The following is a 16497-nucleotide window of genomic DNA, read 5'->3' on the forward strand; positions in this document are numbered from 1 at the left end:
TATCGTTCATTTTTATGGAGTTTCTCGGTCCATAGGGAGGGGGGAGGCAAATAGCCATATTCTGCCCCTGCCGTGATCCATTCCTTTGAAGCCTTTGAAGATAAGGGGACTAGACAGCATTACCCAGGGGTCCTGATCTACAACACCCCCTCTTCCTGACTTTTGATCCCAGGAAGCCGATAAGGGATAACAGCTAAGGTTCAGTTGCATCTTCTTGCAAGGTTGCAAATTGTCCATCTGACACTGAGCCATGGATCTCCCCCCAGTAGGGTGTCCCAGGGAACCACAGGTTCCCAGAATTCTCTCTGTTTGACCCATTTCAGCTTGACCAAAGTTAGCTATTCTTGACAAAGGTTATTTAGAAGTTTGAGTACGTTTTGTTCAAAGGAGCATCTATTTATCAATCATGCCAAAACAAAATGGTGGTTTTGGGGAGGAAGAAAAAAACCCATGTTTGAAAGTTGGATGATAAACCCATGAACAACAACGTAATTTCAGATACTTGGGACTTGGGTTTAATGCCCAACTTTCATGGAAGTCACATTTGGATACAGTTAAGTTGAAATACTCCCATTCCATATAATCACTGATGCATTTCTCTAAGTTCCAAGGGAGGAGCTTGGTTGCACCTGCAGTTGAGGAGTTGTGGAAGAAGATAGTCCCACAACTGCTGTATGGCACAGAGCTTTGGGGGTATACAAATGTCTCTGCTCTTGAGGTTGTGCAGAATTCCTTCATGAGATCCCTGTTAGCTGTCCCTCAAAGTACACCTGCATTTCTTTCGAGGGCAGAACAGGACTATATTCTATAGAATCCTGTGTTCATGATTCACTTGCCTTGTATTGGCTGAAGTTGGCTTATATGAATGATTTGTGCCTGCCAAAGAAATGCCTTGTAGAACAACTGCAAACTCCATCCCAAAGCTGGTGGGTAAATTCTGTTAAATCTACTCTGTCTGCTTATGGGATCAACACAGAAGTTTTACCTACCTTCGCTTCTGCTACAGTTAAACAGCTGTTCAAAGAAAGAATCCAACTTTATTCTAAACAGTGGGACCTCTATTCAGTTACCCAAATGTCATATTCTATTTGATACCCACTATAGAAAACATTTGGCATGGAGCAATACTTCACATTTCTGACAGTGGCACCCCTGAGAAAATCATTCACAGCTTTGTGACTTCAGACTGTGCCCTCTGCTTTTCTGGATGGGAGGTTTTCTAATATTCCAACCCAACAAAGAGTTTGTATCTGTGTATCTGGTGAAGTTGAGGACTGTCAGACCCCTATTCAGGGTCTGGTCTTGTAATGGATCTCTCACACTGGCCCCAGCACAGGTCTCTCACAATCCCACTACTAAGCGCCACCATGTGACACTCTGTAATGCAATACTGCTCTGAGACTGTGCCTTAGTCTCCTCTTGACCAATTGCTACGTAGTGTCTGGGTGCACTTACAAGCCACAACTCCCCTGTATCTTTCTGCCTTTAAAGATTACAGCCCTGGGTTGCCTTGGGTACCTGCTATTGTTACACTATCTCTTCACTGCTGTCACCATTGATACTGTTCCCAGCTTTGGTATTTGCTCTGCCCACCCTTCTGGTCTGTGATATCCCAGCCAAGGATCAGACATGTTGTTAAACCAAAACTATTTATTTATTAACACAAGGAATAAACAAGATTACTTAAGTTCAGTCAATATGCGTGTGGTTACATATAATAGTTTTCTCTTTATCTTAGTCCTAAAACCTGCCTCACTACTGCCTAAACACAAATCCACCCCTCCAAAACCCAGAACCAACCACCAACAACAACCAACCGTCATTCTCTCATTTATACCTTCAACCACCCAGACGCTCAGCCAGTCACAACTCAGCATTCTTCAATATTCCAACCCATTTACTCCCCCATCTCACTCACTCTACTTACTACATTTACACTACAAAACCTACACTTACCATAATTACTGTACAACATTTACAGGGGCATCACAAGGACACTGTACATTATTTACTAAGCTGCTCCTTATATAAGTCCCCAAGGTTAAAATTTCTTTCCTACATCCTTCGCTCCTTGTCAAATAGACTTTCCCTGGAGCAGATATGAATTTTGCTAGCACGCAATGATATGTTTATAACTACTCAGCTGGCAAAATTTGCTCTAACTGTGGGAAAAGTAAGAGTTAGATATCAAAAACACCTTGTGGGGTGAGTGGGATGTGCCCTGGAGCTGTTATGACTGTAGTATTTATACAGCCACGAGAGTGGCTGTATACTATAGTCAGCATGGATTTTTTGCATTCCGCAATGTTAAATTGAAAATACCCCCCCATTCTGATGCTTCCCATAAGCTGATTTCAAAACAAAACCTTACAAAACATGTAGTCCTGAGTTCAGAATCTTCTAAGTTTTCAGGGTGATACACAAAACAGAGAGAATCGAGAGTCCAAAGTGTAAAAAGAGAGAGAAACCATGCCCATGTTGGACTTTTTTCTTGTCAGAGTTCTCTTAATCTGTTGAAATTCATTAAAAATCATCAATGTTCACAGAGTACCTGTAATCCTATTACTGACCTTGCCCCATACTCTGATCTTCATCGTCTGCAGTTTAAAAGTTAAAAAAATGCCTGGCTGATTTTTAATTTATTTAAGAAATTTTGCATTGAATTCAATGATAATGTTGGGCATGCTCAGTAAGAACCAACTGTTAGTGTTCTAAAACCCAGACTCACAGCTGCTTGGCTTGCCTAATCAGGGGGCCACACCCACACCAGACCTTTATTTCACTTTAGAAAGTCATGGCTTTCACCAGAGAATCCTGGGAAGTATAGTTTGTGAAGGGTCCTAAGAGGAGACTCCTATTTCCGTGACAGAGCTCCAGTGGCCAGAGTGGTTTAACAGTCAGCCGCTCTGATTGAAGCTCTGTGAGGGGAACAGGGCATCTCCTAGCAACTCTCAGCACCCTTCACAAACTACACTTCCTAGGATTCTTTGGTAGAAGCCATGACTGTCTAAAGTGAAGTTAAGGTCTGGTGTGAATGTGGCCAGAGACAGCTTTGGTTTAAATTTGGGTGGGAGGCTACATGTGCCTGCTGTAGAATAAAAAGGTGGGGGAAACCCTGAAAAAGAATGATACTGTTCACAATGTTTTCCTTTTGGAAAAGAAAGGGTCTCTGCCCAGTGCCCACCCACCCAATCTCCTCCCCACCCTCTCCTCCCCTCCTCCTTCCCCCATCCCTCCCCCAGATCAGTTTCACCTATCCTAAGCATGATTGCACAGGAGTAAATCCCACTGAACTCAAAAAGCATGCCAATGATCAAACCTGCCCCCTCCCCCATCCCCTCCCTCTTGCCCCTTCTCCCTTCCTTCATCCCTCCCTTTCGCCCCTCCAATCCTCCTTCCCCTCCCCTCCGCCCTCCCCCTCATCCTCCTCCATGGTCAGTTTTACCTATCCTAGGGCTATGACCTAGGAGACCAGGGTTCAAATCCCCACACAGCCATGAAGCTCACTGGGTGACCTTGGGCAGTGCCTCTCAGCCTCAGAGGAAGGCAATGGGTAAACCACCTCTGAATACCACTTACCATGAAAATCCTATTCATAGGGTCACCATAAGTTGGAATGGACTTGAAGGCAGTCCATTTCATTTTCAAGCATGATTGCATGGGAGTAAATCCCATTGAACTCAATATGTATGCAAATGGTGTTGCAGCACGTGTTGGTACGGTCCAGGAAGCCGGTACCGAAGCAGGTTCGATCAGAAATAATCCAGGCCAAGCAAAGTACTTTGTAAGAGTCTTTTACTGACATTAGGTTTCTCAAACGCAGTCCTCCTTCCATACAACATACAACATTCCCCCACACCAGAGCTGCCGTGAGTCCTGTTCTTATCAGAGCTGTTGCCCTTGCCAACCAGCTGCTGGCCTTGACAGACCTGGCATTCTCCCTTGCTCTGGTTAACCCTTTTCCTTCAGGTTTTCAGAACCTCTTTCTGTGAGACACACAGATAGCACAACAGGCCAACAGCCCCCATCTGTGACTCACAGAAAGCAAAATACATTTATCTTATTTCATTTTTACAATACAATTTCAATTCATTTCAACAAACATATATACATATCATTTTTGTTATTCATTACTTTGATACAGTCTCTATTTCCATTTCATTTCTTGTTTTTGTTTCTTTATTCATACAATTCATACAGCATGTTTGTTGATTTTTATTTTTCTCATTTCATTCTTCAATACAGTACTTCCACATTAAATCCATTGTTTCTGTGTCTATTGGCCCTTCTTTTACCCATTCTGTAGGATATTCATCTGTCTCATCTTCCTTGTGTTGTGTTACATTAAATGTGAATCTATGTGGCGGTTTTCCTTTTGTTGTTCTTTCAGAACGTCTGACACTGTCAATTTCCATTGTTTCTTCACTCTCATCTTTTATTGTTCCTGCACCTGAGCCTGCACTTGTTCCTGGCACTTCTGTATCCTGCATCACTTTGTCCTCACTCCTCAGTCTTTTAATGTTATGTTTTCCACCCTTAATCAAATCAGTTAACGCATCTCTTAATGGTATTTGAGGACCAAAAGGAATATTTGCTGCACCCTGTTTGCTTGCATCATCAAGCACAATTGTTTGACTATTTTTCCATGGCTGATCTACTACTTTTATGCTTCTGCTAAGTACTACTTGTTGCGTTTCAGGTACCCATATTCTATAAAACGCATTCTGCCTGAGCTCTTGGGGCCATTTTTCCATGTCTTTTCTGTCTAGCAACATGCACCCAGCACTTTGCTCCAAAATGCTCAATATGTGTTAGCCTGGGCTTTCTCCCTGTCAACTTTTCGTAGGGAGACATTCCAATCATTCTGTGTACAAGACGGTTTTGTATGTATACAGTATATAAAATACATTCACCCCAATAAGTATTATTCAATTCTGCATCTGCTAGCATTGCTCTCATTGAATCCTGCAGAGACCTGTTCCTTCTCTCTGCTGTCCCGTTGGAAAATGGGGAGAAGGGAGCAGTGAGACTTTGGGTTATTCCCTTCTTTTCCAGATATGTTTTCAATGCATTACTTGTAAATTCGCCCCCCTGGTCTGATTTAATATTTTTAATAATAACCCCATATTGTGTCTCTGTTCTCTGTATAAATGTGCGTAATTTATCCTCCGCTTCACTTTTCTTTTTCAATAAATACACATGTGTAAATCTAGAAAAATCATCAACAATCACTAAGTAGAATCTTGCCCCTCCTTTTGAACACTGTAGAGGTCCTGCTAAGTCTACATGAATGAGCTGATAAGGTTCCGTGGTAGTGCTTTCAACGCTCTTATTTATGGGTGCCACTGTCATTTTTGCTTTATAGCATGCATCACACTCCTCTACATGCTCACAACTTGTTAGCTTTAAGTCTTTACTATGCTTTGGGGTGTTTTTAATTTTCTCGAAGTTGGCGTGCCCTAATCTTCTCTGCCACTCATGAATACAATTATCGTGTACGTTTTTATTAACTCTTAACCAGGCACATGTTGGTTCAGCATGCTCACTCTGTACTATAAACATTGAGTCCTGCAACGTCCCCTGCATACATATTTCATTGCCTTTCTGCACAATGCATCTATTTCCTTCAAAAGACACTTTACAACCGAGTTGAGTTAATTTTCTCACTGAAAGAATATTATATTTTAAATTAGGAACTAAGAGTACATCCGTCAATATTGTTCTAAGATTACTCAACCTGATAGTGCCTCTGGCAATCACGTCTCTTGTCAATCCGTCGGCTAGATAAATCTTCTCTTGAACAGGCTTTGAAGTGTAAAACAAACTTGCGTCAGTAATCAGGCAATTAGACGCCCTGCTATCCAGAAGCCATTTAGAGCTAAGTGTTTTGTTGTCCTCCTCAGTAATAAAGTTTACACTTGGTTTCTGCCATCCATAGTCCCTGTTTCTTCTTTTCTTACCCAAACAATGTCTCCGTATATGTCCCTGGGACCCACAAAAATAACATGTTTTATTTTCTTGCCTGTTTCTTGAATAATTCTGTTGTGCTGCTGTAGCCTCTTTAGACTCAGTCCTTTTACTCTCCTGTCTTCTGTTCCATTCCTGTTGCAGCTTTTGCTCTACAAAGTCCAAATTTAAAGTCCCATCAGGTAAAGTTTCCATACTTGTCACCAAATTGTCCCATTTTTGATCAAATGAAGATAAAATGATATAAACCATTTGAATGTCACTGTGATTCACTCCTCTATCTTGAAGATCTGCAAACAATCGATGAAATTCAGCCAGATGCTCACTCATAGTCAATGCATCTGATAAAGTTTCCGCGCTAAACAAAGCCGGCTCCCTGCTGTTTGTTGCACATGGGCAGCCCTCAACGTTTCCCACATTGCATGTGCTGTCGGCTCATTTCTTACGTGTAGCAGTTGAGAATCAGACAGCCCTAGAGTAATAAATGCTTTCGCTTTCTCGTCTTTCTTCGTCCACACTGCTGATGGAGCGGCCGGAGGGGGATTTTCCACTACGTCATATAAATCTTCTTTGACCAGAACTGCTTTCATTCTCCACTTCCAACTGGCATAATTAACGGCACTCAATCTTTCCATCAGCATCCCGGTTGACAGGTTTATCTCCATGTTGCTCACTCTTTTACTTGCCTCTCTTTTGCTGCTTACTTTCTCTTCAGCAACGGATCAGAACAGCTCCAGAACCTCCTTCTTTGGACCGTATGCTGGGCCCATAACCCGTGTTGTAGCGCGTGTTGGTACGGTCCAGGAAGCCGGTACCGAAGCAGGTTTGATCAGAAATAATCCAGGCCAAGCAAAGTACTTTGTAACAAATGACCCCCTCCCATCACCTCCCTTTTTCCCCTTCCCTCCCCCTTCCTTCACCCACTCCCCTTCCAATTTCCTCCTTCCCCCTCCTACTCCTTCTGCTACCCTCTCCCCCTTCTTCCTTCCCTCTACTCTCCCCTCCCCCACCTCCTCCCCCATGGTCAGTTTTACCTATCCTAGCTATGATTGCACAGGAGTAAATCCCATTGAACTCAATAAGGATGCAAATGATCAGACCTGCCTTTCCCTTCTTCTCTCCCTTCTTCCTCCTCTCCCCTCTTCCTTCTTTCTCCTCCCATGCTTACTCCAGGCTTCCCTCCCCATGGTCAGTTTTACCTATCCTAAGCATGATTGCCCAGGAGTAAATCCCACTGAACTCAATAAACATGCAAATGATCAAACCTTCCCTCCTGCCTCCTCCCCTCCTCCCCTCCCCATCCCCTGTGGTCAGTTTCACCTATCCTAAGCATGATTGCACGAGAGTAAATCCTACTAAACTCAATAAACATGCAAATAATCAAACCTCCCCTCCTCTTCCCCCTCCTGCCTGCTCCCCTTCCCCTCCTCCCCTCCTCATCCCTTGTGGTCAGTTTCACCTATCCTAAGTATGATTGCAGGGAAGTAAATCCCACTGAACTCAATAAGCATGCAAATGATCAATCCATTCTCAGCAAACTTACACAGGATCCTGTTTCTTACCTCGCGGACTAAAAAGCAGAGAAATTCACTAATAGGCAAAAAACCTTGCTGTTTAAGAATATACCTATAGCCAACAGATATTGCTATCAGACTTTAAAAAACACCATATGCTCAGAGGCACTTGTTACCAAATTCTTCCAAGCTACACAGGAAGTGGATTGGACTGTGAAAGACCAACCCAAATTGTGTTTGCATTTTGACAAATTTGTAGGGCAGTCCAATATCTCAGGGAGGAGGTCAGGTCTCCAGCTCCCCTGGTGCATTTAGTATAGCTGCCCAATTTCCCCGCTTTTTAAGTTTGATAGAGATATCTGTTGGCTATAGGTACATTCTTAAACTGCATGCTTTTTTGCCTATTAGTGAATTATACACTAAGTAATGGGGTGGGTCAGGGTACCTTTCGCTTGGGAGAGGAAATTTTATTTGAAATATTGTTGTTACTTTACTGTATGTTGCTGAACTGTGTTTTGTTGAAATATGACTTGTATTTTAATATGCAGCATATTTTGAGATACTTATCATACCTTGGCTTGGATCCAGAGCCCTGTGAGTGGAACTCTGCTCAAAGGACACTCCCATGAGAGGAAGCAGAGAGGCAGATTTCTTTGATTCCTCATTTCACTTGTGGCCCAATGAAAAGCTGCTCCAAGGGTTTTTGGACCCTCAAAATAGTATGAAGAGTGGCACAGGGGGCTACGGGTGGAAGGGGGAAATAGCTGAAAGTTGCCTCCTTGTTCTTCCTGCAGTGGAAGCTTCTGCTGGACTGTCTCTTCTCTGAACAGAAGGACCCCTTTTGTGTGTGGAAAGGACACTCTTCCCTTTTATTCATGTCCAAGAAGGTAGAAGGGGGTAGTTTAGAGTTGCTTCCATGCTATAGTCATAAGACTTGGGCGTATTCCTAGTATTCTTCTATCTGTCTCAAAACATCTTATCAGACCACATACTTAGAGGTAGTATACACAGCAAATGAGGCTTTGTAGACAGGTGTGAAATCCTATTCAGTTTGAAAACATGCCTTATTACAATTATGTAGGAAAAGCTATGCAAAAAAGCATAAGTACCCAATCAAACGATGTCTCCATTGACTTTAACTTAAAATTAAGCTCCCTCCTGAGCTCATGGGATGTAGCTGGATATAAATATAAATATATAAATAATCAATCTCTTAAAGTATTGCCTTTTATACAGTGCATTCTGTCGTATACCACATTTGCATTATGTCAGAGATTAGAGTAATGATTCCCTGGTGAATGAAATTAATTTTTAAAGACTTGGAAGAATAATGGAATCATGCTTCTGGCATTACACATATGGCTGTTATGAGGATGGTTGTAATACATTTTGCATGTTAAGGATATGTTGGGTTCGTGCATACATGTACATGGTGCACAGCTGAATATGTGAATTTCTTGAAAAGCAATGCATTCAAAGTGATAGCAAATATCTATTTTCTTTGTTAATCTGATAGCTTTGCAGATGCAAATAATGTTGCAGTCAAGTGATAAACATGCAAAGTGAACCTCCTATACCCTAAGAATTATCCATTCATTAGCATGCCAATTTGGGGTCTGATTCTTTTGTTTGTTTTACTTTCTCACTTGGGACAAATTATGCTGTCCTTGTGTTACTTATTGCAATGCATTGTGTTAATTGTCATCATTAAAGTCAGTGTTTTATTTATTTATGTTGACAATAAACCACCCATCATATTCCACCCATTAACCATGTTCTCTATGATTTTTAAAATTAGTAAAATATAAGTTACAATCAAAAGGCTAAAATCAATCAATATAACAGGTATACAACACAAAAAGTAACATAAAAGCATAAACAGTAGCTTCAAATCAATATGAAACATAATTAAAATCAAGCTGGGGAGAGTTAGTTTACAAAATAAGTTAGTTTACAAAAATATATAAAATGTAGTTTTGATAGGCTTGGAAGAATATGGTCTTTTAGTGCCAATTGTGCTGAAAAGATCCTAATGTATGTGCTAAGGGTGCTTTTCTGGAGAGAGCACTGTATAGTATACCTGGAGGAGGTCAGTTTTTCCATGTTTATCTCTCTTTCCCAGCACAAACCTTCATTGGTACAAGACAGGAAAGTTCAGCAGAGTGAAGTCTTTGTCTATTCTCTTGTCTATGGGCCACTTTCTATATGCATTAGGGAATCTCTTTACATTGCTGTCTGTTGTTACATGGCAAAGCACTAGGCACACAAATAATGACACATGATACTATACAGTGCTATATATGTTTGCCCTAACATCTGGATGTGTATTTGTGTAGGTATCCAGCTGTGGCATGGATCTATGAAGTGCCTTTTTGTTGGTACTAGAAGCTGTCAGCACCAAAATATATGGCTTGAATCCAAAGTCTCTCACAAGGGGGGGGTCCCTAATTTACTGATTCTTCCTTACTACTGCAGGCCCCTGTGGTACTTCCTATCCCATCCCAGAGGACCCCCTGTCCCCAAGAGCAGAGTTTTGAGAAGCACAGGGGGCTGCAGCAAGAAGGCGAAGCAAAAAAACCTCATTCTGTGAGCCAAGTTCTGCTCATGGAAGTTAGGCCCCAAACCTATGTATTAGAATAGCCCCAGTAATTCCTTGATTATGAAAATGGTGTGCAAATTGGGAATTGGGCATAGACATTCCCCACTGCAGCCAAATATTTGAGCTGTCCCCATTTTAAATATCAAGGAAACACAAAGTATTACAGGAAGTGTTTGTGGGGATATGTAAAATCACTGAGTTAAACTAAACACATAAATAAGTTAACTGATTGAATTTATTGAATGGATGGCTACATTTCAATCAGATTTTTAATTTGTATTTTTCTCAGCTGCTAAATTGTTATACTTCTTAAAATGCTTTCAGATTTCATGAAACTGGCTTTAGCTAGCTGTGTACTCTCTAAATGTGGAGCAGCTTCGGCCGGGATTCTTATGTACTTTTACATTTGGCTCAGCCTGCTTTGACACTGGTTTTCCAGCACGACATTACATAAAAGGCACAGAAGAAGATGAATGGGTGTCTGAAAGTGGTATTAGATGAAGAACTTCAATATTATAAGCATTTTAATACTATGAAAAATATAAAATTTACTTAGTCAAATGATAATTCCTTTATTTGTCTTGCTGCTTAAAGAACAGAGTATTCATGTTTTTCTATTCTATTTATTAATGTTGGTTTATAGTGATAGGTACATATTGAGAGAACCATTTGATATATACAGTAGTGTTATAGATGCAAACATTTGATTTGTGCCCCACAAGATGTTTCCTTTATACTGGCATGAACCTGATGTAGACAGAAAGGACCACATGGTGTCACTATCACTCCAGAAAACTGGAAAGATAATGTACTGAAATATATGTCCTTTAGAGAAATATCTATAGGGCTATTTGTTTACCATGTATTTATTTGAACTTTAAATGTGCTTTGGTGATGTTGGATAGTTCTTTGCAATTTGTGAGAGAGCAGATGCAAAATAGTATCTGTCTTGTTTAAAACGCTCCTTAAGTGTCCAGAACAGATTTGAGCAGAAATGGCACTGTTGCTAGGATCCAAAGACCTACTTTAGGTATGCTCATGGGTTTGGCCACGCTCACATTTTCTTTGACAAGCAGACTCTCAAGCTGTACCACAAATTACTTTTAAAAATCCCTGTTTCAAAAGCTATGAAGCATTGGAGGGGAGCGCTATTCAAGAAGCCCAAGTTCAAACCACTTTGGGCACACTATATTAGTTGTGCATTAAAGAAAAACCTCTCCATACTTTTGGATAATTCAGTACTCAAATTCTTCAAAGAAACTTTGCAGTTGGAAATTTGAAGAGATAATTGTCTTTCCTGTTTTGTGTAGATTTTTAGAGCAAGGAATCTGCAGGTATAGTGCACAGTGTACTTCAGCACATTCCCAGGAAGAGCTAACAGAATGGCAGAAACGCTATGCATGTCGCTTGATAAGGTTAAAGCAGCAGAAGGAAAACAAACAATGTTTGGGAAGTTACATGGAATCCTTGATTGAAAAATGGATGAATTCATTATCACCTGAGAAAGTGGTAAGAGAGAATTTGCTTGCTTGCTTATTTATTTAACTAAAGCATTTTATAAACTGCTTAATATTTTTAAAAAATCTCTGAGTGATGTACATCATAAGAACAATAAACCATGCCATTAAAACAAAAATACAACATAAAATAATATAAAAGAATATAAAAACAGGAAAAGCCTGGCCAAAAAGATATGTCTTTACAAGACATCTGAAGCAACTGATGGTTGCTGCTTCACATATGGAACGGCATTCCATAATACAGGAGCAGGAGCGGAAAATACCCATTTTCAGGTCACCACCCTCTGATACACTACAGAGTGTGGTACCAAAAGTAGAATTTCGCCAGATTATCTAAGTGAATTTACAGATCTATGCAGGGGCAGGCAGTCTTATTAGGTAACCTGATCCCAAGTTGTGGAGAGCTTTATATGTTATGAACAAGTAACTTATGAACAGCCAGTGCAGTTCCCTTAGCACAGGTGTAATGTGTGTGTGCAGGTGCTCCACTGAATAACCTGGATGCAGTGTTCTGCACCAGTGGCAGCTTCTAGACTAATCCTAAGGGAAGCCACACACACAACAGTAGTCCAATCATGACTTTACTAGCACATGAATCACAGTGGCCAAACGATCCCTGTCCAGGAAAGGGCATACTTGGCATATCAACCTAACCTGATGATTGGTACTCCTTGCCACAGAGATTAGTTGAGCCTTCAGTGATAAAGATGGAGCACTGGAGCTACATACCTGTTCCTTCAAAGGGAGTGCAACCCTGTCCAGAACTGATGAACTACCCAACTCCCAGACCTGGGAACCGCTCATCCACAGATTCTCCCATCTTAACAGGATTCAGTCTCATATAGTCCACCACTGCATTCAGGCATTGGTCAAAACAACCACAGTCTCTCCTGATTCAGATGTAAGAAAGAAATACTGATGACACCATTCCTCAAATCTAATGAAAACTCTTTGTGATAGATAAAGATATTAAACAGCATTGAGGATAAAATAGTGCCCTGTGACATCCTACAGCACAGCTGCCAGAGGGCTGACTCATAATATCTCCATGCTGTTTTCTGAACCTGGCTCCATAGATAGGAGTGGAACCACTGCAATACAAAGCCCCCAACTCACAGAGACAAGCCAGGAGGATACCATGGTTAAGGGTTTCAAAAACCACTGAGACATCAAACAAGAGTAATAAGGTTGTACTTGCACTGTCTGTCTCCTGAAGAAGATCATACATCAGGGCGACCAAAGCCAGATCTATCCCAAAATGGGGCCTGAACTCAGTCTGAAATGGGTCAAGATGATCAGCTTCCTTCAAGGGTGTCTGCAGCTGGATTTCCACCACCCTGTCAAGAACCTTACCCCCCGAAAAGGGTAGTTGTGACTGTGTTAACTGGCAAGTACATTGGAGTCCAGGAAGAGTTTCTTTGGGAGTGGCCGCATTACTGACTCGTTCAAGGCGTGTGGACATGTTAATCAGTCTCTGAATCCACCTAGCAACCTCCCCTTGGCTAGCTCGAATAAGCTGTAATGGGCAGGAGTTGAGAGAGCATGCTCTAGGCTGAACCACTCCAAGCACTTTGTCCATACCCTCAGACCTCATCAGCTGAAACCAAGCCCACAAGATCAGGCAAAATGTTATGTTGAACACCTCACCTCACTCTATAATAGTGGTATTATTCAACTCAACATCGAGACGAATGCCAGGCAAACTTGACACAGTAATCTCTCTCTGTGTGTTTATATTTCAAACTAACAGAAGAGTCTGATTCTGGCACTCTCTACTAGACCTGGTTGAAAATATGCAACTCTATTTTTTCTGTTAATATTCACCAAAGAATCTGATTTCTGCAAGTGTCATGGAGAACCTCAAGATTTGGGATTGGGCAGATTTCACCCTGACATTGAGCCCCTATCAAGGTTGTGCAAAATGACTCAATTCTTCACAGATAGCTCCTTCTTCCAGGTTCTATAACAGGACAGAATTGTATTAGGAGAATAAATACTTGGCGAAAATACTGTATTATTGTTCCTGCCAACTTCTTGGTTGACAGCTTTAGGGTTTTATAGGCACCGTCCATCCACTCTTTTGTATGATTGTTCATTAATACCAAATAGCAGTTAGGGAGAACATTATGAAGCTCAAAAGCTTCAGATGTTTGGCAAATAGCATTCAACTAGTTCTTACCACTGACATAGGAGTTTTTAATCCATCTGTTGCTGAGTAAGTTTAAACCTAGGAAAACTGAAATATGACTTAAATGTTTAATTGATTAAAATACAGTTTCTGCACTACAGAGGAATTATTCTAAAGGGTATAATGGGTGTTCTGACAAGTAGGTATGGGAACTTTTTATTATTTTAGACCCCTGCTTAATTACAGTAATTTCATTCTGTTGAGTTTCAACCTGGTTATATTACACATTTCGCTTCTGTCAATCTTTTTGCTATTTATTCAACATGTGACTATTTGCTGAGTTCCATGTTCTTGGTAAAGCAATGTAAACTAGGTCCTGTAGGTATTTGCTGTATTGCAGGGTGTCATGAATATAGAAGTTGATTGTTTATGAACAAGATGACAAAATGGAGCGGGTATGGCACAGACATATGGTTCTCATAACCAGTCAGTAATGTTCAGTTGAAATCAGTCAGTGTAGGTAAGGTTTAGTGATGGTGGTAACTTAACATCCTCGTACTTGTTAGGCTGGCTTAAGTAGTTAGACCTTTAAATGCGCTGCAGCACAGAACTGCACATATGTGTTTAAAATGATAGTGAGCTTTGAGGTTCAGAGTAGACATGTATAGGTTTGTTTTGTAAGCTTGTATAAGGTCCTGGGTGATACTGTTTCATATTCATGGTGATGAGGACAAAGTTCTTCCTGATGTGTGTGTGTGTGTGTGTGTGCATGTGTGTGCACGCACACATGCCCGTGCATGCGGGTGTGTTTAAGTATAAACAGAGCAATAGATATTACAATTTATGACTGAATTGGCTCCTTAGTACATATTGTAGTTGATTTATTTAAAATAGGCATTCAGTAGTATTTGACTTGTTAGAATGGTCCATCATTAGTGAGTTATGTTTTCAGCCCTGTTGTTGACTTGTTACCCTATAGAATATTCAACTTTTTCTTTCTCTAGCTTAGTGAATGCCTAGATGGTGTGGGAATTGAACATAACCCTGAACTGTCAGTTACTGTCACCACCAAAAAATCACAACAGATGTGGACATTTGCTCTCACATGTAAGGTAGGATCTTTGTTTGTTTGTTTTTACTTTACAGGTATTGTTTTCACTCAATAAGTTTGCATTTGAAATTTTCAGCACCTAATTTTGAAGGTGGTATTCCACATTAATGAGCAGAATATCCACATTTGTTGATTGCTGTAACCTTAGAAAGTGTGCAGGTGTGCAAATATGCACATAATTACAGAATTTCCCATGCTTTGTATTGGTTGCAAAATGTGCTGCTCCCACCTTTCATACAGACTTCATATTTACAGGCTTGTTGTTTTTGCTGGGGAAGAAAAGTTAGTTTCTTTGAAATAATGGGACTCTGTAGCTAGTACAGGAACATAGCAGAGATGAGAGTTGAAAGCTGGTGCAATGCTGTGCCTGAGAGTGAGCCCCAGTTCAAACCTCACTTTGGCCATGAACTCACAAAGTGGCCTCAGGCGAACCTGTTTCTTAGCCTCTGTCCCATATTTCTAATACAGAGATGATAATACTGGCCCATAGCCCATTGCTGTAAGGTTTACTTGACTATTGAAGGTGAAGCATTCAGAACACTATAAATCATTCTGCAAATGTGATGTATTATTAAATGCAGAAGTTCCAAACCTCTCTCCCCTACCCCGCAATAAATAAATATATAATTGAAAGTCCAAACTTCTAGCCTTTTGATCTTTAATGGTAACTTCTTACATAATGCTATGTTTATTTGACCAAAATACGCTACAAACTTCTGCCTTTTTAGAAATGGGAGCTGACATTTTTGAAGTTTGTAGAAGTGATGGTTTTCTGCTTTAGGATGTGATATTCTGGCCTGTGTACTGTAAAGCTCATCTTCAGATTTAAAAAAGCACACACACCACAATTATTTACACAGTTTTGTTGTTCTTCCATAGCCTGCAAGAATGCTGTATCGGGTAGCATTGCTTTATGATGCACATCGTCCTCATTTTAGTATCACAACAATATCTGCAGGAGATAGTACTACCCAGGTGTCACAAGAAGTCCCAGAAAACTGCCAGGAGTGGATAGGAGGAAATATGACCCAGAATGGAATAGATCACTCGGTGTACAAAATCAGCATAGCCTTTAGCACAGAAATCTTTGGGACATTTCGCCAAACTGTGGTATTTGATTTTGGGACTGAACCAGTTTTGATGCAGCGAGTGATGATTGATGCTGCTTCAACAGAAGGTATTGTTTGCATGGTTTTGTTAACAAATGCGTTTGTTGGAAAGTCTGTGTTACTTTTTTTGTTATAAGCTGCCTGTGTGAGTTTCTGATACTAACGACAATAGGATTGTTGTATTTGTGCTTCTAACTCTGAAAACTCTCAGAACCTTCCTCTTTCTAATCTCTTCTTTCAGCTACCTGAGACAGCCGCATAGAAAAATTGAAATAATGATCTTTATTTATTTATTTAAGCATTTAAAAAGCGTTGGTGTCATAACGGCACTAAAACAGTGTACAAAATGTAATGTCCACTCAATAGCTGCTTCTCCACTATAAAATGTCTTTGAAAAGGCATTGTTTTATTGGAGAAGATTTTTGTGTTTGTGTGTGTTTAATGTGTTCTCCACTTGCTGCTTTTCTGCTGAAAGCCCTCCTCACCCTGTGGTATTCCATACCTGTTTTTGTGAGATAAACATAGGCCTGAGACACAGGTAAAAGTGGC

At 40.6% G+C, this 16497-nt stretch overlaps 1 protein-coding gene across 4 annotated transcripts in view; it reads left to right on the forward strand.

Moving 5' to 3' along the window:
* The window catches only part of HELZ (helicase with zinc finger), a 215500-nt gene that overhangs the window by 60907 nt on the left and 138096 nt on the right, over nt 1-16497 (forward strand). For all 4 annotated transcript variants that reach the window (XM_061615575.1, XM_061615573.1, XM_061615576.1 and 1 more), the window contains 3 exons: nt 11391-11589; nt 14733-14840; nt 15719-16016. In XM_061615575.1, coding sequence (XP_061471559.1) covers nt 11391-11589; nt 14733-14840; nt 15719-16016 — 605 coding nt within the window. The remainder of the gene's footprint in view (nt 1-11390; nt 11590-14732; nt 14841-15718; nt 16017-16497) is intronic.

The sequence above is a fragment of the Rhineura floridana genome, chromosome 3, assembly GCF_030035675.1.
Source record: "Rhineura floridana isolate rRhiFlo1 chromosome 3, rRhiFlo1.hap2, whole genome shotgun sequence".
NCBI classification, from domain to species: domain Eukaryota; kingdom Metazoa; phylum Chordata; class Lepidosauria; order Squamata; family Rhineuridae; genus Rhineura; species Rhineura floridana.